The sequence below is a fragment of the Grampus griseus genome (genome assembly GCF_964374135.1).
Source record: "Grampus griseus genome assembly, chromosome: 2".
Lineage (NCBI taxonomy): Eukaryota > Metazoa > Chordata > Mammalia > Artiodactyla > Delphinidae > Grampus > Grampus griseus.
The window spans coordinates 140,053,820-140,076,998 of NC_139018.1; the positions used below are offsets into that span (position 1 = coordinate 140,053,820).

Consider the following 23,179-nt stretch of genomic DNA (forward strand, 5'->3'; position numbering starts at 1 on the left):
ATTTAAACTCATGTTGAGGAATTTCCTGGTGGTTCAGCGGTTAGGACTCCATGCTTTCACTGCCAAGGGGCTGGGTTCAATCCCTGGTTGGGGAACTCCCTCAAAAAACCAAAACAAAACAACAAAAAACAAAAAAAGTCATGTTGAAAAATTTTAGGTATCAGGTTTAGAAATGTACAAGTGGTACAATTCTCCAAAATTCTTTTAAGTCTCGTTGATTCAACTCTGCTTTCTCTCCGGATTCTGTCCCCTCCTTCCACTTCTGGTGTTGCCAATCTCTCTCCTAGATGGCTACAACTGGGTTCCTAAAGGGCCACCCTACCTCTAATCTCTTGTTCCTCCATTCCATCTTCTGTTCCACTGCCAGGGTTATCATTCAACCATACAGTTCAGATCAAGCCACTTCCCAGGTCAAAATGCCTACATAAGAAAGTCCAAACACTTTACCATCATGATATGCAAGACCCTCCAGATCTGGCCTCAAGCCACCTTTCTAGGGTCATCCCTTTATATTTCTCTTCTTATCCAATGGATTATCCACCATTCCTTGGGCCTGACCTGTAATTTCATGCCAGAAACTTCAGCCCTGAATTCTCACTCTTCACCTGTTAAAATGCCATTCACCTTCCACTTCATACCCACTAGGATGAGTATAATCAAAAAGATACAGTAACAAGTGTTGGTGTGGATGTGGAGAAATTGCAACCCTCATATACTACAGAAGGTGAAATGGTGCAGCTGCTTTGGAAAATAATCGGGAAGCTCTTTAAAAGATTAAATGTAGAATTACCATATGACCCAACAATTCTACTCCTAGGTATATGCCTAAGAGAAATAAAAACTTACATCCACATGACAACTTGTATACAAATGCTCACAGAAGCATTATTAATAACAGCCAAAGAATGGAAGCAACTCAAATATCCATTACATGATGAATGGATAAATAAAACAGAATATACATACAATAAAAAAAGGATGAAATACCAATATGTGTTACAACATGGATGGACCTTGAAAATGTTATGTTAAGTGAAAGAGGCCAATCACAAAAGGCCACATAATGTATGATTCTATTTACATGAAATGTCCAGAACAGGCAAAAATCTATGGACACAGAAAGTAATTAGTGATTGCCTAGAGTTGGGGCGATAGGGAATAGTGGGAATTGACTGCTAATGGGTATGGAGTTTCTTTTAAGTGAGACAAAAATGTTCTAAAATTAGGTAGTGGTGGGGTTGCACAGCCCTGTGAATAAATGAAAAATAAAGCAAAACATCAACCCATAGAACTGCATACTTCAAATAGGCGAATTTTAAGGTATGTAATTTATATCTCAGTACAGCCGTTTAAAACTTTAAAAAGACCATTGTTCCTACAAAGTCCACTTCCTTTATAAAACCCTACCTGACCCTCCTCGTAACCGTTAGTTGTTACTTTGGGTTACAGTCAATCTTGCCTTCCAAGTTCCAGCAGTCAATTTACATCTCTAATCACCACTTACTTCATTCTGCATTTGGTACAGTATTTAAAGGGTTCTGAAAGCAGACTGTTTGGGTTTAAGTCCTCACTCCAATACTTGCTAGGTGTATGACTTTGTTTAAGCTGTTTAATTTCTCTGTGTTTCAGTTTCCTCATCCATAAAGTGAGGGAAATAGGAGCACTGACCTCATAAGATTTTTGTGTGGATAAATGAGTCAATACACATAAAATGCCAAGAACAGTGCCTGGCACATTGTATAGGCTAGATATGTAAGTGTTAGCTATTATTGTGGTATTATAGTATTATTGTTGTATTTACTGTCTAAATGTCTATCTCTTTTCTCTTTCTCAGTTTGTATTTTAAGGCCCTAAGGAAAAGGAATAAAGTCAATCCATTTTACTTATTTCCATCCTCATATTTCCCAAAGATGAAGAATACTATCACAGACTGGCAGTAGGAGAGAAGCATGGGGGCCATGGCTTCAACCCTAGGGACACATGCCTTCACCAGGGCCATGACATAGCAGCAGTTGGGAAATGTAATCCAAACAAGAGGCCTATGGGCAGAAAAGAAGATAAGGAAAAAAATGTAACAGAAAGTGTTTGTTAAAATCTTTTACTTCCACTCAGGGATTTAAATTCTCCCAAATATAGAAGTACCAAATATATTAAGGAGTCAACAGACCTGCCCAAATTTTCATATTTTACCCACATTTACCAAAGTTCCTCCATATGTTTCATTTATTCATTCTTACTGAGTGCCAAATATGCACAGGGCACCACATGCTAGACTCAGGAAATGTACAATCTATTACTTTTCCAAGCAGACCTCCCCCGCACATTACTAGGAAAAGATATTAAACCTGTATGTGCAATGTTTACTCAAACAAAAATGACAAATTCTACACTTTCAAAAGGTTATTCAAAAGGTGAATTGAATTTATATCACTTCTTTTAACTATGGGCATTTGGCAATTAATATTACTAGTCTAAAAGAATAGTAGATTGTGGGCTTCCCTGGTGGCACAGTGGTTGAGAGTCCGCCTGCCGATGCAGGGGACACAGGTTCGTGCCCCGGTCTGGGAAGATCCCACATGCCGCGGAGCGGCTGGGCCCGTGAACCATGGACGCTGAGCCTGCGCGTCCAGAGCCTATGCTCCGCAACAGGAGAGGCCACAACAGTGAGAGGCCAGTGTACCGCAAAAAATAAATAAATAAAAGCTTTTATAGATCAATGGAGTACTTGTAGAAGCAAATTTCTAGCATGTGGGTTCTTCACTAGAACCTGAAGACACCTTAAATATAATGTTGTAATGTAAATCAATTATGGAAGAAAATATTTTTTTCCCCCAAATTTTATACAAACACTCCTCTTCAAGTAAGATTAAAATAAAAATTTTGCATTCTGGGGCTTCCCTGGTGGCACAGTGGTTAAGAATCCGCCTGCCAGGGCTTCCCTGGTGGCGCAGTGGTTGAGAGTCCGCCTGCTGAAGCGGGGGACATGGGTTTGTGCCCCGGTCCGGGAGGATCCCACGTGCCGCGGAGCGGCTGGGCCCGTGGGCCATAGCCGCTGGGCCTGCGCGTCCGGAGCCTGTGCTCCGCAACGGGAGAGGCCGCAGCAGTGAGAGGCCCGCGTACCGCAAAAAAAAAAAAAAAAAAAAAAAAAAAAAAGAATCCGCCTGCCAATGCAGGGGACACCGGTTTCAGCCCTGGTCCGGGAAGATCCCACATGCCATGGAGCAAATAAGCCTGTGCGCCGCAACTACTGAGCCTGAGCTCTAGAGCCCGCGAGCCACAACTACTGAGCCCACGCTCCACAACTATTGAAGCTGGCATGCCTAGAGCCCGTGCTCTGCAACAAGAGAAGCCACTGCAATGAGAAGCCCATGCACCACAACAAAGAGTACCCCCAACCAGAGAAAGCCTGCGCGCAGCAACGAAGACCCAATGCAGCCGAAAAAACAAAAAACAAAAACCATACTGGCTCCCAGCCCCCCAAATTCTGATATAATTGGCATTGGGTACAACCTGGGCATTGGGATTTTTAAGACTCCATAGATGATTCTAATGTGCAGCAATCTGGGAACCACTGCCCCAGGGTTTCAAAATTAATAAGTTTCGACAACTTACACCTGAGGTCTAAGAATCTTCAGCTGAGTGAGGATGTCCTTCTGTACCCTGGGATTAGCTGTGGCAGTAAGAGCCATCACTGGAACAGAGGGAAACTTCTGGCGAAGCATATTCATTCTTTTGTAATCTGGACGAAAATCATGTCCCCACTAGTTGGAAAAAAAAAAAAATACTGCTTTTCAGACTATTTGGATCTTCCTTATATAAAGCAAAGACTGCTCACTATATTAAGAACCACCTTATTCTTCAGTGAAATAGCAGAATAATTCACTCAATACTTTTTCTCTTGGCTCTGAAAATATATATACTGTTGGTAGTACAATCTATTGCTATCTCAAGACATAGAGAACAGTATTTACCTGACTGACACAATGTGCTTCATCAATAACAAAACGTGCCAAGAGCTTCCTCTCATACAGATTCTCCAGAGTAGAAATCAGTCTGTTACTTGCACAGACCTAGACCAGAAATGCATTAATCAGACATTTAAAAACATTTAAACATATCACCTTAAGGATTTGGTTGTCTTTAAGTTCCACTATGACTTAAGTTGTATTAAAACCTCCACATAAAATTGGTTCTGATTTCGATCTACAAATAGAATTAGAAGTAATAGGAAATAGCAAATGAGACATTTCAGAATGTTTACCCACATTTAGCAAACAGTTTTGTATTAGGTCAGTGGTTCTAAAAGAATTTTTCTTCCTCAGTGTATTTGGGAGCCACCACATGTTTACACTGGTAGCAGGGTTACAGACGTGTGTTACGTGTGTGTGTTGTCTGGGGGAAATATATACATATATATGTACATATATACATATATATATATGTACATATATTTATATTTTGTAGCTCTGTCCATAACTGGGCCTGGAAGCAATGACATGCTAGTAGCAATGACCATCTCTGGCACCCATGTCTTGATAGACATATCAAAAGGTCACAGAAGCCAGTCTGATGGAGCCTTCCCACTGGCCAAACCTAGGACAATTAGAACATCAAAATACATAATAGTAAATGATTATAACCTACTGAATAAATTAAGAATCCATGATTTCATATTGATACAAATAAATATGTGGGTAAAGGGAAAAGCCTGTCCTTACAGCAGAATGCCAACTAAATTGGAAAAAAATCATCATTTGGCACTCACTACAATAATAACTGATGGGGAATCATCAATGGATGAGGAAACTCTTGGGTCAAAGTCTGATGAGTAATAGGATATTTACATAGTCTCAAGAGTATTCCATAACAGGATACCTACAATTACAAAAAAAAATTAATTTATTTTTGTAATTAATAATCACAAAAAAAGAGTAATTTTTCAGTGCAAGTCTGGCAGAAAACAACACCTTAACCAAATGATCAAAGTTAACTAACATCACCAGTAATATAGAATGAATCAACACCAAATGCCTCCTGATAGGATACACTGAGAACATATCACCACTTCTGTGATATTCCCCTCAAAAATGACGAATACAAATCCAATCAGGAGGAAACATAAACTGAGGGACAGTCCTCAAAACAACTGGCCTTCACTCTTCAAAACTGTCAAAATCATGAAAGACAGAATGCAATGCATAATCTAGGATTTTCTTTTGCTAGGAAGGATATTATTGGGACAACTGGTGAAACTGGAATAAGGTTTACAGATAAAGTAATAGTACTGCATCAATGAATATTTTCTAATTTTGATAACTGTACTGAGGTTATGCAAGAGAATTCCTTGTTTTTAGGAGATGTACAGTGAAGTATTTAGGGTTAAAAGGATATGTCTGCAACTTACTCTCAAATGTTTGAGGGAAAAAGAGAGAAAGAATGATAGAGCAATTACAGTAAAATGCTACCATTTGGGGTTTCCTGTGAAAGTTATACAGGAATTCTTGCACTAAACTGTACATCAGAAATTATGTCAAAAAATTTAAAATATACATATTCTAATGGGCTTTTATGAGATAATAGAAAAGATACACTGGTCTCTGCTCCCAGTTCCTGGGCACAGGGTTCCTGGAACTCTTGTAAATTCTTAAGTGATAAAGCAGTACGAGCAGGACTCCCCCGGTGGCGCAGTGGTTAAGAATCCGCCTGCCAATGCAGGGGACACAGGTTTGAGCCCTGGTCTGGGAAGATCCCACGTACCACGGAGCAACTGAGCCCGTGAGCCACAACTACTGAGCCTGCGCTCTAGAGCCCATGCTCTGTAACAAGAGAAGCCAGTGCACGGCAACAAAGAGTAGCCCCCACTCGCCGCAACTAGAGAAACCCCACGCGCAACAACAAAGACCCAATGCAGCGAAAAAAAAAAAAAGCACTAGGAGCATCTTTTGTTCTCTTGAGGCAACTGTGGGTGGGCTCCTGGGTGGGGGATGGTCACCAGAAAGACCAAGCCATGATTAGAAACTTGGAATTTTCGGTCCTACCCCCATCCACCAGAGAAGGGAGTCAGTCTAGAAGTGGAGTCAATAATTGTTCATGCCTACGTGAGGAAGCCTCCATTAAATCCCAAAAGTATGGGGTTCAGAGAGGTTCTAGGTTGGCAAACACATCCATGTACTGGAGGCTGATGCACCCCAACTCCACAGGGACAGAAGCTCCTGTGCTCAGGACCTTCCCAGACCTTGCCCTGTGTATCTTTTCATCTGACTGTTTATCTGTGTCCTTTACCATAGCCTTTAATAAACTGGTAAATGTAAGTAAGTGTCTCCCTGAGATCTGTGAGCTGCTCTTGCAAGTCACTGAATTCAAGCAGGAGGAGGTCACGGGAACCTCTGATTTGTAGCCAAGTCAGACAGAAGTTGCGAGTACCCTGTGGATTGGCCCCTGAAGCAGAGTGGTAAGAATCTTGTGGGACTGAGCCCTTAACCTGTGGGACCTGACACTATCTCTGGATAGTTGACAGAGAACCACTTGATATAAGGAAAAACCTCCATACATTTGGTGACTAGAAGTGAAATATTCTATGTGAGTAGTAAAGGAGAGAAACACAGAAGGGAAAGACTGGGTTTTTCCTTACTCAGTAGGGAGAAATGGGTTGTTTTTCTAAAAGAGCTTTAATATAGTATTTTAAAATAATGATATAAATACAAACCTTCTCTGGAGTAACATAAAGAAGTTTTATAATCGGGTCTTTTTTTGATAACTGGAGGTAAATATTTGTAGCTTCTGAGTCAGTCTTATCACCTGTCAGATATGTAGCCGGAATCTAAGCATAAAAGTAGTAAACAATTTAAATTTTACCCATTAATCTGATCAAGATTACATTTATCCGTAGGTTTCATAAATATTTTACAAGTCACATATCACACCTGTCAAAGGAAAGAGAATCTCAACATAATAAAAAGTAATCAGTACATATTTTTTAAAAACCCTTGTTAACCATAAGTCAAATATTCTTCCCATTGTTTACTTTTCTTTTCTTTTTCCCATTTCTTTACTTCCTTAGCTTTTCATATCTGTAAGTAAGATAAATATGAATTCAGCATCCAGAAGGTTCCAGTCCTAATGTATGACCACATTTTTTTTTTTAAGGTAAATGCATCTTTTGGGTTTTAATGCATACCAACACTGAAAGGACCATAACATCATGAATGGCTGAACAATGGCTACCATCACTGTACTAAAACATGCTTGGGAAGAAAAATCAAACCAGTGGTCTTGTTGAGGGGTGGTGGTTCATAAAGCTGAACACAGTTCTGTTTGATCATAGTATGTAGGATTTAATAGACTGTATTCATATACTTTCTTAACCTCAGCCAGGAGGAAAAAGGACATATGTGTGTGGGCATGCACATGTGTATACATTTTAAGATATTAAGGGAGTGAGAGAGAACTAAGCTGATCTGACAGGAGTAAAAAAAGAAATCCTTCCATATTAGAAAAAAAAATTTACATCAGTAAAATACAGGTTAAAAGTTCTTACCAAAATACATTCTTCTAGAGTAAAATCAGACTGAATTCCAGAAGGTTACCTGTACCAGAATTCTCAAAGACTTGTTCTTAAATGTACAACTTAATATAACTGCCGTGCTTTATTCTTATAATCCATGAACTATTTAATGAAAAAGGTTACCCAGAGTACTGAAATATAATTGTTTTTAAATTCTGTTTTTATTAGCATTTTTATTATAATTGGTAGTGTTTTAACTTACATCAAAGGAAGTCAGCTTTTGGACTTGATCTATTATAAGTGATCTCAAGGGAGAAATGACAATAGTGACCCCGGGAGAAACACAGGCAGGGAGCTGGTAACACAAGCTTTTACCACCTCCTAAAAGAAATCACAACAACAAAAAAATCTGTCAGATTCTATTTTGAGAGTATGAAGGCAAAAGTTACAATATAAATTACATATAATATTTAAAGTAATTAACTAATAGGACACCAAGTGATATTCTCCATGGTGCCAAAATATGCCATATTTGAATGAGCCAAAATACTTGGGCGATTTAAATGTGTAAAAATGATCTCTTGGGACATCTTATGTATGTGCATATCATAGCAAAAGCAAGAATCAGGGCAGGAAACTTAAATGCAACAGAATTACTTTAAAAGTCTACTTGAGAAAGACCCTGAAAAATGCCCCCTTGAAACCCTAGAGGATAACGGAAAGCCATGAAAACCACTGGACGAGGGAGGCGAGAATTCTACCATTGAACCAACGCCTCAAACCTCTGGACGAGATCAATGCCAGGGTCCTCTCCAGCTTTAGTTTTGGAGTACCAAATTGGAGTCAAATCAGAAGACACAGACTGAACAAGTTAATGAAGTATGAAATGCTGCTGATTAAACAAACCAACACTGTCTAAAATTTAAAATCAGCTTGAAAAAATTCGGATACCCAGGCAACATTACTTAATGACGATGGCAACAACTGATCGAAGGTCACAACAAAGGTGAGTAAAAGGCAGAGGGAAGACTACATGTGAATAATGAAACTCCAAACTCCCTATGCTGCTGCTGCTTTTTTTTTTTTAATTGAAGTATAGTTGATTTACAGTGTCCCCATGCCTCTTATCCTAATGGCTTATTTAATATTCTTATTTGGATGACTATAAATCATTGAACAGCTGTTATAAACTTTAATAGCATGATGAAAAGTCCTGGATCTCTTCAAAACTGAGGACAAGAAAGAACTACACTCAATGCTTTTCACTTAATCCTCAAGACATTCTGTGAAGTGGGCACGTTGGTATTATCCCCACTGCGCACATGAGGAGACTGGGGTTCAGGGAGTGAAGTGCCTTGCTCAAGTCCACACTGTTAATAAGTGGCAGAACTGTGCTTTAAGCCTAGGGCATCGCTCCAAAGCTGATGATTTTTAACCACCATACAACACTAGGTTGTACCAGATAAACTGCCAGAAATGGTCGTGGTCTCTGACAGTAACTTTTTGGCTCATGTTCCAGGCTAATTTCGACTAGAAAAAAGAAAAATTCCCAAAGGAAAATCCTAGATCAATTCAACACAACGAGCTTTGAGTTGAAAATCTTAAAGGGCAATAATGCTATCATATCAACAACTAGAATAGAGGATTGAGGTGATACTCTTTCCTAACTATGGCATGGGAGGTTTAGAGGTCCCTAAATGATAGAAATACTGTGTAGGTTCTTTTTATTTTTATTAAAGGGCTTTCATTTAACATCTGCCAATGGATTCCTGCCAATTCATATCTAAAAATACATACCAGTGGGCATTAAGATAAAACAGTCTTCACCAAGTAGTGCAGCATTGATCGCCTCTAGCTGATTAGTTCTAAAATTATGCAGGCCAAATTTTTTATGAAAAATCTTCATCATTTCTTTCGTATGAGGAAAATTAAGACTTTGGAAACGCTCGTGTTTCAGATCTCTGGATGCTAAACTTTGCTCCGACTTGTCTAAGAAAATAATCAATGTTAAGAGAAATCAGGGCATTACTGTAACAAATCAGTTTTAGCATTTTAACCCTTTGCCCTGCATAATCACTGGTGTACGTTTCCTTGCAGCACATCCTTCTTTACCCGTTTATCAGGGTTTCCTCGCTGTCCAGTGTCAAAGCCACCAGAGACATCCTAAGGGCCAAATTCAAGTCTTTCCTTGACTTTTCTGTAGCATCTACCACTACTATTTATTCTCTCCTTCTCTCTTGACCTTCAAGATAATCATGGGTTTTCTACTCGCTTTAAATTCCCTTTCCTGGCTCCATTTCCTCCACTTGCCCCTTAAATTTGGGAATCTTTTGGACACTTGGGACTGGGTTTTTTAGACTGGTTTTTTTTTTGGAATTTTCCTAGTCCTATAACCTTAAACATCACCGATGTGCACACAACGCCTAGATCTTTCTTAAGACTTGACGGATGCCCTCCTAAGTTCCAGTCCTGCACGCACCTCGAACTGTCCGCCAGACATTTCTACCTGAACGACTTCCCAACACTTCATGCTCAACAAGCCTTAAAACAGCCCTCCTCAGCTTTGCTCCAAATCTGCCTGCCTCCTGACTTCCCTGTTTCTGTTAACAGTGTCACGGTATTCCCAGTCACTGGGTCTGAAACCGCAGAATCACCCCAACTTCCTCTGGTTCTTCTTCCATGGCGTCTCTCACGCCCACCCCCATGCTGCCTCCTCGCTGTTGCAACTCTGGCTCCGCACAGAGAACAAGAGGTGCTCACGCCAGTGCTGGCGGTTACATCAACCCCGGCACTCAACCACCGCAAAGATAACTGCGAACACCAAGTATGACATGCCCAAACATGACACAAAAATAAATCCATTAATGGTTATTTTAAAGGTCAACAGAGGAACTGTAAGAACAACCTCCGTGGCATTAAGTCATCAATGGCAAAAACAGGGAGGACTGTACTTTACAAAAACTTACACGTATAAACTTGTTTCAGTTAAAAAAAACCCACTTTTTGATAACTTTATAGGGTCGATGTAAGGTTTTAAAATTAATTTTGGGTTTTCTCTGCAGCCTTTACAACGTCTAATTTCACTCTTCCAAAAACTTCTCTCAGTAAACTGTGAGCTCCAAGAGGGCAGGAACTCTTCATTACTCATCTATTACCAGGACCTGTGCACAGAACATGGCACACAGTGGGCACTCCATAAATATCTGCTGAATGAATTAAAATGATTCTAGACCAAAAGAAATAACTTGACTGATTTAAGAAATTTCTGACTTCTTATCTTTCTTAGGCTGTCCTAAATTTTAATATTTGAAGACATAAAACATGTTTCTACTTTATAAACTGATCAGTTCTCATCAATCCAGAATTCTAAAAATACACACAATTACAATTTTAACATAAATTCAGCTTTGCTTTTTATCCATCCCCCATAATCATTAAAAACTTGGCCCTCATGAGCTTTATTGTTTTAGGGACTGAAAAATGTTAATTTAAAGGCAAAGCACATTTGTAATGACTTTAGAGTTTTACTACAATAGGTTATAATTACACATTTTATAAAACTACAGCTGCTACAGAGACAAAAGAGCAACTTGCTTTTGAAATTGTGATTTGTAATTCATATTATCAGCAGAAATTTGCATAGAAACAATGTTGTTTTCAGGCCATGATGATTTGCTATGGTTTTTCTTATACGATTCCTATTTTGGACAGTTTTGTTTTCATATAAAATATAAGCATTCAATTTATTTTAAACTTACCAGTGTAATTCTGAATTGACTCTGAGAAGTTTTTATTCTGAGCAGTAGATGCCAGAAGACAGTCTGTCTTGGCTGAAGAAGAAATTCTTTCTGATACTGATTTAACGGGCCGACCTTCCTTAATAGGTTGATAGGCAGCTGTGGAAGACTTGCTGGCTGCTAAATTATGCATCACATTTTCCCAGTCATCATCATCATCATCAAAGTCATCTATGTCAAAACTGTCAATATCATAGGACGCCTGGATTTCTCTTTCCAAGTCATTCATAGAGGTAGTGTGTTTATTCTGATCTTTCACAGCAGTGCTTGTGAGAACATTTCCTGGGAAATAAGAGCTTTCATTTCTTTTTTCAACCCTTGGTGTTTCAGCCCAGTTGCTACTTACAAAGGACTCCTGTAAATGGGAATTGAATAACGGTCTTTCAAAGAGATTCTTGGTGGTGGCTGAGAATCCTGTCTTTCCTGGGGTAGGAGTCAGTAAACACTCCCCAGTAGAAATGGAATTTGAGGGAAGGTTTGGAAAAGTGAACTCCTTAACAGAATTCCCTGTAGGACAGGAATCACCCTTTGGAAATGCACAAGGTGGGGAAACAGATGCCATATCCTTCACAGAGCTACCAAGTGAATCAGGCCTGCATCTCCACAATGAGCCAAGAACACTGGCATCACTCGTATTAAAATCTGCTTCAGCCAGGAGTTTCCTTCTGAAGAGAGAGCACAGAACATCAAATTAATTATAAGTAGTCAGCTATGGTAGGCACACAAGTTTATCTTTAGTTTTCATGCCAGATTGTGGCAAAATATATCCTCTTTCTTCCAACCTTAAAAATTTGAATACAAATGCTAAAGGAACAGTTGTTGTTGTTGTTGTTGTTTTTTGCAGCAACTTTAAAGAGACTTTTAATGACTGGGGTGTGGCTGGACCTAAATGTTGAATGGTTTAGGGCACTGGGGACTGAAGTCAAGCAATCAGTAGGCCATCTGAGACTGCTGCTGGCGGTAGCCACCGCGGCGCAGGTAGCCCTCATTTGAAAAAGTAATAAATTTAAGACACAGTGTATAGCACAGGAAACTCTACTCAATACTCTGTAATAACCAATATGGGAAAAGAATCTGAAAAAGAATAGATATATGTACATGTATAGCTGAATCACTTTTTTTGTATACCTGAAACCAACACAACATTGTAAATCAACTACATTCCAATTAAAAAAAAAAAAAGACAAAGTGATAATTATCTTATTCAATTTCTTGGCCAGAATGCCTGGAAATCTTGCCCCATACATTTGTGACTTACAGTAGTGTTGGAAAGGCAATCAGATATATTCCAGAAGGAGAAAAATCGATACCTTATGTCCCGCTGCTGGAGCAGTTTGTTCCCACAATCCAAAGTTTTCAGCTTGTCATCAGGAATAGTGTCAACTAATTCACAGATATGGTCCATCACACGAATAAGTTGCTGCTGTAAACTTATCTGTCTAGCTATAAAGTATTTATGTTGTTAATATTTTTTGTCAACAACAAAAAAGACTTAACAATTTGAAAGCCATGCATGTAAAACTTGAAGTAGTTTACAAACGAGATTAGAAACAACCATATATTCTCCCATTATCTGCCTATGAAATAATTTGAAGTCATACTGTCTCTATTCTAGATCATAAGAGCTCATAACTATGCTATCCTTTCATTTCATGTTAATTCTTATTATTTCTCTTAGGGTAACCAAAGTTGTTGTAAGATACAAAAGTTCATGATGTTTTACTAACTTCAGGTGTAAATCTCACCATGCCCATACAAAGTACATTATAAAGTGTGGACAGGTAAGAACCTCACCTGTTGCTCTGGTTTGCCTGCCAACCAGTGTTTCCTAACAGTACAGCACTTGGACTTTCTTTTTGGAGACTACTCCCATCCCCACTCCCACGTCCTCAGTGGGCATCTGATGTAAGGCAGCTCAATGAGAATGAGATCTAAGAGTTTTTCGACTGACTGGAAAAGAGGACCTCTCTCTTTAACAAGTTGGACAGGCTGCTGGTGGCCATCTCTGCCACCACGGAGAAAAACACAAGCTTGAAAATAAGACCAACACAAGGAAAAGCAGAAAACAGAGATGAAAGGAAATGGGAGATTGAGATGGAGAGGTGGGATGAAAGAGAAGAGAGAGAAGGCAGGTGTGAAAGAGAGAAATTCCTGATAACAATGTCTGGACATCTGAATCTGGCCAGCCCACTTCACACTTTTAAATTTCAGCTATGTAACTAAGAAATAATGTCAAAGGAGGGGTGGCTTTATATGACGGAAAGAAAAAAAAATGGGTTAGGGTAGCAATGGGAAGCAAGGAAGATGCCTACCTACCTCTGGGGCCTAAGGTATGCAGGAGAAATAAACAGTTTAGGTGGGCTGCAGAGGCAACAGTATTCTCAGAAGACAATCAGAGAAGAGAATGACGCTACTGGGAAATTGTTGACCGAGGGCAGCTGGTTGAAGGGTCTAAGAGGCTGGAAGGAGAGGAAGAGAGGACAGACAGGGGTGGTGGTGGGGACAGAACACAGACGATGGGACGCATGCGTCTGTGTGAAAATGACCTGGGGGTGTGGACTTTTACTAGTTTTGGCTGATGTAAATAGGGTCATGAAGTATGAAATGGTAAAAGTGGACTTGCTGGGTTCCTGTTTCACATCTGTTTTCTCTGCAAGGAGAATGGGCACTGGATTGGAGAGAGGAGCATAAACAACAGTCCAAAGGAAATGAAAACCAAGACAGGCTCAGAGAAATACAGCTATTGGAAAGGAGCTCAAGTCTTCGTCTAGACAGATTACACCTCAGAGTACAAAGGAAACCTGCAAAGAAAATGTCACTGATGCATGCGGCATCTAGTGAATAGGAGAGGTGATGGAAGAGTGAAGACAGGCAAATATTGTTTTAATTTTCAAAAAAATTCTGAAGGGATGCCAAAAGCTTCAGGCTGGTGATCTTAAAGTTAATTCAAGGCAAAATTCCAGAACATGTTATCAAATGGCTGCTTTGTGAGCTCTAAGAAAAAAAGGAAACAATTATAGAGTTAGCAAGAGTTCATAAAAAGAAACCAGCCATCTCAACGTATTTCCTTCTTTGAAAGGATTCCTAGACTAGCAGATAATGACAGCTACCATTTATTGAAGGCCTACAGTATGCTGGGCACTTTACCTTGAATCCTGACAACTACTGGGCAAGGCAGGCACTATTTTCCTCATTTAACAGAAGAAGAAACTGAGGTCCAAAGAAGGTTAATTAATTAGGCATAGTCACCCAGCCAGGAGTGGGAAGAGGCAGGCTTGTATACTAGGTCTGCATCACTCTAGAGCCAATGTCCCACCTGTTCCCTCTTGCTGCCTCAGACCTTGAACTTCTAGAGTCATATGACTGAGTCTTTTGCATCCCCGTGGACAAGGGAGAGAAACAGTCTGAAGGCAGACGTGTAACAAGATGAACAAGAAGTGGTGATGAAGGGACTGATGTCAGCTGAGAGGGAGGCCGCTAATGACATTCTGTGGGACTCTGTCCTTGCTCTCGTCCTCACTAACCATTTTAACCAGTGAAACTTAATGAGGCAGAAACAGTATACTGCAGTGGCTATCAATGTAAACTCAAGAGCCTTAAGACTGCTGGGTTCAAATCCTAGCTCTGCTGCTGTCTAACTCTATGACCATGAGTAATTATTTAACTCTCCTGTACCTGGGTTTCCTTATTTGTAAAACAGGATAACAGAAACCACCTTAAAGGATCACTGTGAGGATTAAATTAGTTAATATTAAGGCACTTAGAAGAGTGCCTACAACATCAGGTTTTTCAGGAACATCTCTAACAATAAACTCAGAGACCAAAATAAACAAAAAGAAATTCAGAGGAAACAGGAACAACACACAGAGATCGCTACACATGTGCGTGTGCCTGCACACACACCCCCCATAAGTACAGCACCCATCAAACAAGGATAGAAAACGTTACAGAAATACTCAGAGAATACAACACAGCTCTTGGAAATTAATTTGATGAAAATGAAAAATTCCATCAAAGAGTTAATTTAAAAATTGAGGAAATCTCCCAGAAAGCAAAAAGGCAAGAGATGAAAAATAGAAAAGTTAATTAATGGACGTCTAATAGCCCAATAATTAAAGTTCCAAGAAGAGTGAAAGAGAAAAGAAAAAACAAAATAAAAAGGAATGATACCAGAAAAAATTTCAGAATAGAAGGACACAAATCTCTAGCCTAAAAAAGCCTCTGGGAAGTAGGAATCAGGAGTGGGAAAGGAGACAGCTGTTTTTCAAAGCCTTGTAGTGCTACTGGATTATTTATACCAGATATTTAATAGAAAAGTTAAAAATGAATTAGAGACAAATCAAACAAACAAAAAGTATTAAACTTCAAGCGGACACCAAGAATCAAACCCAGAGAACCAGGAGGATGAAAGGTCTAGAAACCAGTACCTATAAAGAAGAGGTAAAAGATCTAACATTATTTAGCGCTAGGCGCTTCAGACTTATCTCACAAAGATTAAAGTTACAGGAAGGCAAAATTTTGGTTCAGTAAGAGAAATAATTCATTGTCTATTTTGAAAACGTTACTTGTTAGAAAGTCACCTTGTGAGAAAACAAGTTTCTCGGTTTCTGAGCTGTTCGAGCAACAATGGTTAACCCATGGTGGTTGGTTATTATGGATGATTCACTGTTACAGGAAAAGGAACTGAGCTCACCATCGTGTACTATACCGTCACAGGTTAAGAATACAATCTTATTTTGTTTTCATAAGTAAGCAGTTACAATATGTGTTATGTCCCAAACACTTTTGTACCATCATAGCTTGTGCTGGTTTCTTGATTAGGCTGCTTTGTAGTCATTTTCTCAGATTTTGACAAGTCTTCTGATATGCTAAGACCATCCTTGCTGTCAGAGGTGTCAAGATCCTTCAACACACTACAAATTAAAAAATATTAAACTGATCACAGTACAGACTAGACCAAATGCATACTTTTTCCTCTAATATTTTCCACAACTGGTCAGATGCTATGTGACAGAAAAGAGGAACATGTCTTTCTGTCTCCTCTATTCTAAAACCTCTTTAGCTGGCACTCAAAGTTTTCCATCTTTTGGCCCCAATATTATTTTTAATTAATTAATTAATTAATAATTTATTTCTGGCTGCATGGGTCTTCGTTGCTGTGCGCAGGCCCTCTCTATTGTGGCGAGCAGGGGCTGCTCTTTGTTGCAGTGCGCGGGCTTCTCATTGTGGTGGCTTCTTTTGTGGCAGAGCACGGGCTCTAGGCGCGTGGGTTTCAGTAGTTTTGGTATGTGGACTCAATAATTGTAGCTCACAGGCTCTAGAGCACAGGCTCAGTAGTTGTGGTGCACGGGCTCAGTTGCTCCGTGGCAGGTGGGATCTTCCCGGACCAGGGATCAAACCCGTGTGCCCCGCATTGGCAGGTAGATTCTTAACCACTTTGCCACCAGGGAAGACCCTGGCCCCAATATTAACACATATAAACATGGTCAGTCTGATTGGATATAAAAAATACTTTTTAAAAGTAACAAAATAAATAGTCCTAAAGGAGTATTAAAGAGAGGGTACTATGGCAATCCAAAGAAAGATAACACTTTCTGGAACTTGAGAAGGCTTTGCCAAGAAAGTAGGATTTGAGGAAACCTTGAATGATGGGTATGGAAAAGTGACAGCTTACAAAGGAGAGATAAAAAAGACAATTCTATTTACTCGATATTCAGGAATCAACTGTACTTTTCTAAAGCAGGATTTTGGAATGCAATCTTCTAACTAAATCAAAGAATGATGAATAACCATGTTATAAGTCTCATTAGGCTACTGAGCTTAGGGTTACTGTAAGAGCATTACTGGAGATAAAGCTGTAAAGGTAATTTGGGGTCTGAAGATGGAGGATTTTGAGGCCCAGCTAAAGAGGTTTAGGAATACAGGAGTTACAAAAACATGTTCTCTTTTCTGTCATATATTACCTGACCATTACACCTCTGAAATTAATTCAGAAGTCACAACCAGCACATTAAAATGAAATAAAATATAACAGAAAATTTGTGTGCACTGCACATACCGTATCATTTGTGAAAATTCTGTTTTAGTTTTATAATGTATACAAATATGTATACTAGGTTGTAATGGAAAAATATAGAGAGAATTTACCTTGGAAACAACCATTTTCCAACTGCTGAAGATCTAGGTAAAATAAATTATGGTATGAAAATTCATTAAATTATGTAGCCATTAAAAGGAATAAAAATAATGACTATGTAGCAATATGTAAAATGTTTTAAAAATAATGTTAAAAGAAAAGTAGATTGAAAAATTATAGCTACATGTTGATTATGGCAATGTAAAAATCATATACACATGTAGAGAAGAAACAAAACAATGTGGCTAGGGAACAGGGGAGGAACAAATTAGGAGAACAGAAACAAAATAGATAAGGAATAAGGATTTACTGTATAGCACAGAGCATTATACTCAATGTCTTGTAACAACCTATAATGGAATATAATTGAAAACAAAACAAAACAAAACTGAATCACTATGCTGTATACCTGAAACTAACACAATATTGTAAATCAACTAGACTTCAATTAAAAAAAAACAAAAAAACTTAATGTGGATACAGAAAATGTTCAGTTTGTTGGACTGTAAGACTACCAGTAAGTATCCTGTTAATGTGGTTACAATATTATCTGTGCAATACACACTTTTTTAATAAACAAAGAAAAAAGCCAGGCAGTCAACAGGGAACGGTATGGCCCAGAAAATAACCCTACACTGGATCTTAGTCCGTTTGCCGTTAATTATCACCCCAGACAATCCCCTGCTCCTCCTTAGGCCTCAATTGCTGCTCCTGTTAAAAGAGAATGCTGACGAATGCTATATGAACTGTTGCTCAGTTTTTTTCCTACAATTCTGTCTCAATTTCTACTGGGAGGTGAAAGAGGGGAGCTCTTACAATTTTTCTGTTTTGTTGTCTAACAGCAATCATGCTTCAACCTTTCCCACCTCCTTTAACATCTCAACCCACCTGTTAAAACAAAAACCTAGAGAAAACTAGGTTATGCAGGCAAACACCTCCTTCCTGCCTTCAGGTGATATACTAGAGGGATTTGTTTCTCATCAAAATATGGTTAACAGCAGAGTATATACCAGACCACTCAACTGAACTGTGATTTAGACTGGGGTGAGGATGGAGGTAACAAAGACTATTAATATTTTCAGCTATTAATGAACTATAATGAACTATGTGGACTCTATTTTTCCCATAATACTACCACTTAACCACAATCATGTCACTAATTTACCAAAATTCAGTGAATGACAAATACAATGATCAATTCTATTTGGATTTTTTAAAAAGTAAAAACAAAAAAGACGAAAAAGAACACATTACATACTAAGCCACTTCACAAATAAGGTGTTAGTTTTGGGTCATTTCAGATACATGAGATTGGAAATACAGTATCTTTAGGACTATATTCCACATGCCAAGATCAATTACATAAAACTGTTTAGAGGTCCCATGTAATGAATCATAATGGAACTTTACAGCTTTAGAATACCAACAATTAAATAAAATGTAAATAAATAGGGACTTCTTGATGCTTTCATTTGGATACAAAATAAATTGTGCAGAAGCATGAAATTAATCAATTTTGAGATGATACTACATAACTAAAATTACTTCAGCTACCCCAGAATCAATGTTTATTAATTAATAAACTATTTTACCTAGAGTATTTTAAAGAGGATGAAGAGGTTGAAGTCATTCCTTCTTCTGGAGAAGGTGGAACAAAATCTATGTCATAATCATCTTCATCAAGCTCAACACATGAAGATTTCTCAACTGAATGTAATTCCATTTCTTCCAAGTTTTTCTTCTTTTCACAATTATCTAAAGTACAAAAAAACAGCTGATAAACATAGGTTATTTTAATATTAATGAGACAGAAAGAACAGGGTGTGAGCACTTGTGAGCGCTCTGAGCAAGTCATAAGCACTACCACCACTCTGTGCAATACGAGTTCTCTCCTCTCACACGTTAGTGTTGCCTTGTTTCTTCATAAACGATGATTGAGTCAACTGGATTAAGTCCAATGAGTGCTGGATTGAGGCTGACGATTTGCTTAAGGATTTTCATGACTGTCTCCAGTTAAATTATGAAACCATCCTTATTATCAGTACTTTCGTTTCTCTATTTTTCATTCACACTTAAATAAGAGTGAAGTACAAGTAAGCCTGATAATTGTACAAACACTGTTGTTTATACAGATAAACAATCTCTACTTTACCACAAAGGTGTCTTAGTTATTTAAGTCTCCCAGAGTGTCTCTCTCTTGACTATGTGGGAAAACACTGCCAAACTGTTGCTCTCTAGTTTACCTTTAACCAAATTTTCCCTTCATAAATAGCAACATGTTTGATTAGACTATAGTTTTGCTTATTATCAATCACTTTTCAGTCCTCTCTCACCCTATAGTAACCTTGATGGGATTCAGGTGTTTAAAAATATTAGTCTCATATTTACAACTGTTTCATAACGTGGGTACCTCCACATATGGCTAACGTCAGCTATTAAGTTCTAGACATCTAATAACTATGAGATCTAAACAGAAAACAATTTGCATGTAATTTAAAATACTTTAATAGCATGATTATATCATATTATACATCAACATTAGGTGGTACAAACCATAAAAGAATTATAACACAAAGGCTTAGTTTCACATCCCATTTCTACTACCAACCAGCCAGTAGACCATTAAGAAGCCATTTTAACTTCTATGGAGCTTCTTTTCTTTTCTTTTTATTGAAGTATAGTTGATTTACAATATTGTGCTAGTTTCAGGTGTACAGCAAAGTGATTCAGTTTTTTTTGCAGATTTTATTCCATTATAGGATATTACTAGATATTGGGTATAATTTCCTGTGCTATACAATAAATCCTTGTTGCTTATCTATTTTACATATAGTAGTTTGTATCTGTTAATCCCATATTCCTAATTTGTCCCTCCCCCTTCCCTCTCCCCTTTAGTAACCATAAGTTTGTTTTCTATGTCTGCAAGTCTGTTTCTGTTTTGTATATAGATTCATTTTTATTATTTTTTAGATTCCACATGTGATATCATATAGTATTTTTCTTTCTCTGACTTATTTCACTAAGCATTATATTCTCTACATATTTCTTTTTTTTTAAATTAATTAATTAATTATATTTATTTATTTGGCTGCATTGGGTCTTTGTTGTTGCACACGGGCTTTCTCTAGTTGTGGCGAGAGGGGGCTACTCTTCATTGCAGTGCGCGGGCTTCTCCCTGTGGTGGCTTCTCTTGTTACGGAGCATGGGCTCTAGGTGCGCAGGCTTCAGTAGTTGTAGTTCATGGGCTCTAGAGTGCAGACTCAGTAATTGGGGCTCATGGGCTTAGTTGCTCCGTGGCATGTGAGATCTTCCTGGACGAGGGCTCGAACCTGTGTCCCCTGCACTGGCAGGCAGATTCTTAACTACTGTGCCACCAGAGAAGTCCCTCTACATATTTCTTCATATATAAAATCACGGAGCTATCCTTGTTGTTTACATAAATAGCAGAATAAAATCTTTCATTTCCTTAGTATGCCCTGCCTCAAGAACGTGGCCAACAGATGGTGCTTAGGATGTATAAGCACCTCTGCATATCCTAAGGACAAAAGCTAAATCATATTTGCTGCTGTTCCCAATGCCTAGCTTTGAATAAATACAACCTTTTGAAATGAAATAAAACAATAATTTTTACCTCTTTCCTCTCCCAAATGAGTTTTCAAAGGATGATTTTCCTGAGTATCTTCATTTATAAGCTCTTCGGAATTGGGGTCATCATCAATGCAAATCACATCACTATTTAACCATTCTGAGTCATCCTTCTGTTTCTTAGTCAAAAATGCCTGCTTGCTCTCAGAGGAGGAAGGAGTCAAATCAGTCTTTACTGTATTTGTTTTATCAAGGTGTGCTTTTAGAAAGTTCCTCTTAGACTTTTTTGATTTCTGAGCTGTGCTTACTCTTATGGAGTGGTTTTGGCGTGGTGTCACAAATGCTTTTGAATCTCCAGAAGTATCAAAGTCATCCATATCATCCCAATCACTGAAGGTAATACGAGAATCTGATGAAGAACTAAATTCTAATTTCCTGAAAGTAGCATCGCGGGATTCCTTTACAAGCAGTGTGTTCTGGGTAGTGCATAAAACTTCCTGAGGAACCTGTGACAAATTTGGCAATAACGGTTTTGAACCAACTCTCTTAGTTTGCTGTCCAGCTGGAGTATTTTTAAAGTCATTGATCTTTGTCTGCTGATTTGTGGTGTGGGGAAAAGGTTCACTGAAGGAAAAGGCTTCAGTAATAGTAACATCTTTATCATTCAACACAGGAGCTTTTGCTACTGACACACTAGTTACACACACATCATTGGCTGAAGATACTTTCTTTTTAAAAGTGAAACCTCTGAAAAATAATCGAAAAACTGAATTAGATGGGTTAATTTCAACAAACCCAGCAAGTATACAAAACCCAGCAAGTATACAAAACAAAACCCTAATTTATATAACAACTTACTTCCTTGCATCACAAATGAGCGAGCGAAGAATCTATCTCCCTCTCTGATTTTAAAATGTGTAAGGTAACTTAAATTATGCTTTGTATGCTCTGATTCTTCCTATTCAGAAGCTAATTATTCAGCTTTGAGAGTATCTGGACCATTCCTACTACTTTGTTTCTCAGGCTCATAGTCCTTAATTAATAGCCTCTCCAGAGGGAGGGGACGGAGTAAGCGAAAAAACGTGGCTACTTGTTTCTACTCTGATAAAAGTTTTATGGGGAAGAGTCAAAAACTGCCAGCTATGCTGAAATCTGAAAGACAAGTGAAAGAGGCAAGAGTCCTGGACATCGGATGGATTTAGTGACATGAAGGTCAATGGTGACTTTGAAGTCAAGCACACAGAATGGTGTCTAGAATCTGGTAAGGGCACAATAAAGATTATAAAATGTTAGGTACTGTTAGAAGGAGTTTGGAATATAGCTTGGAGGAAAGAACAGAACTGGAGAGCTATAGTTTCCTTAGAAATGGTTTTTGAAAAGGATATAAAATTATATTAAAATATTAAAAACACCGATCTGCCCAAATTTACACGATTTGTATTCATTCATTCAATGAATATTTACTGAACAAAAACCATGTGCTAGAAACCATGCAAAGGTGCTGAACAATACATTACCTAGCATTGCTAAAACATGCGCTACCATTAATTTGCAAAGTAGGAAAATCACTGACCCTCTCAGCTTCATTTCCTCATCTCTACAATGAAAGAGTTGAAAGAGATGGTATTTCACTTGTGTGTTAGTGCCTGGATGGAAGCAAACCAACCAAAATACTTACGAAGATTTTGGTTTTGAAGGACTTAATTTATTATTAAGTTTTCTGGCTGAATGACGTTCCAGTTGCTCCTGTAGATTATTTTGAGGAACAGCAGCCATGATCCTAAAAAGTGAGAGAAAAAAATATCAGTGGAGTTACGCACTTTGCATTAATCACACTATTTATTGGGGGGTAGAGCACTGTTCCAACTGTGTCCAGAGTAATGACTTTTTTTTTGTTTTTTTTGGTCAAAAAACTGTTTTGACATTTACAACCGGTAACATTTGAAATATATAATCTTTCACCTTTTTTTTTTTTTTTTTTTTTTTTTTTTTGCGGTACGCGGGGCCTCTCACTGTTATGGCCTCTCCCGTTGCGGAGCACAGGCTCCGGACACGCAGGCTCAGCGGCCATAGCTCACGGGCCCAGCTGCTCCGTGGCACGTGGGATCTTCCCGGACTGGGGCACGAACCCGTGTCCCCTGCATCGGCAGGCGGACT

At 38.5% G+C, this 23,179-nt stretch overlaps 1 protein-coding gene across 2 annotated transcripts in view; it reads right to left on the bottom strand.

Annotated features, from left to right (window-relative positions):
* The window catches only part of BLM (BLM RecQ like helicase), a gene marked incomplete at both ends in the record, with an annotated part of 62,132 nt that extends 39,334 nt beyond the window's left edge, over positions 1-22,798 (bottom strand). Inside the window, 11 exons of one of the 2 annotated variants that reach the window (XM_082648396.1) lie at positions 3,613-3,761; positions 3,972-4,070; positions 6,707-6,820; positions 7,767-7,885; positions 9,302-9,493; positions 11,263-11,966; positions 12,612-12,744; positions 16,093-16,214; positions 19,030-19,192; positions 21,069-21,769; positions 22,701-22,798. In XM_082648396.1, the coding sequence (XP_082504522.1) occupies positions 3,613-3,761; positions 3,972-4,070; positions 6,707-6,820; positions 7,767-7,885; positions 9,302-9,493; positions 11,263-11,966; positions 12,612-12,744; positions 16,093-16,214; positions 19,030-19,192; positions 21,069-21,769; positions 22,701-22,798 (2,594 nt within the window). Of the gene's footprint in view, positions 1-3,612; positions 3,762-3,971; positions 4,071-6,706; positions 6,821-7,766; positions 7,886-9,301; positions 9,494-11,262; positions 11,967-12,611; positions 12,745-16,084; positions 16,215-19,029; positions 19,193-21,068; positions 21,770-22,700 lie in introns of both variants that reach the window. The other variant, XM_082648397.1, reaches the window with a different exon arrangement.
* Positions 22,799-23,179: the final 381 nt, after the last annotated feature.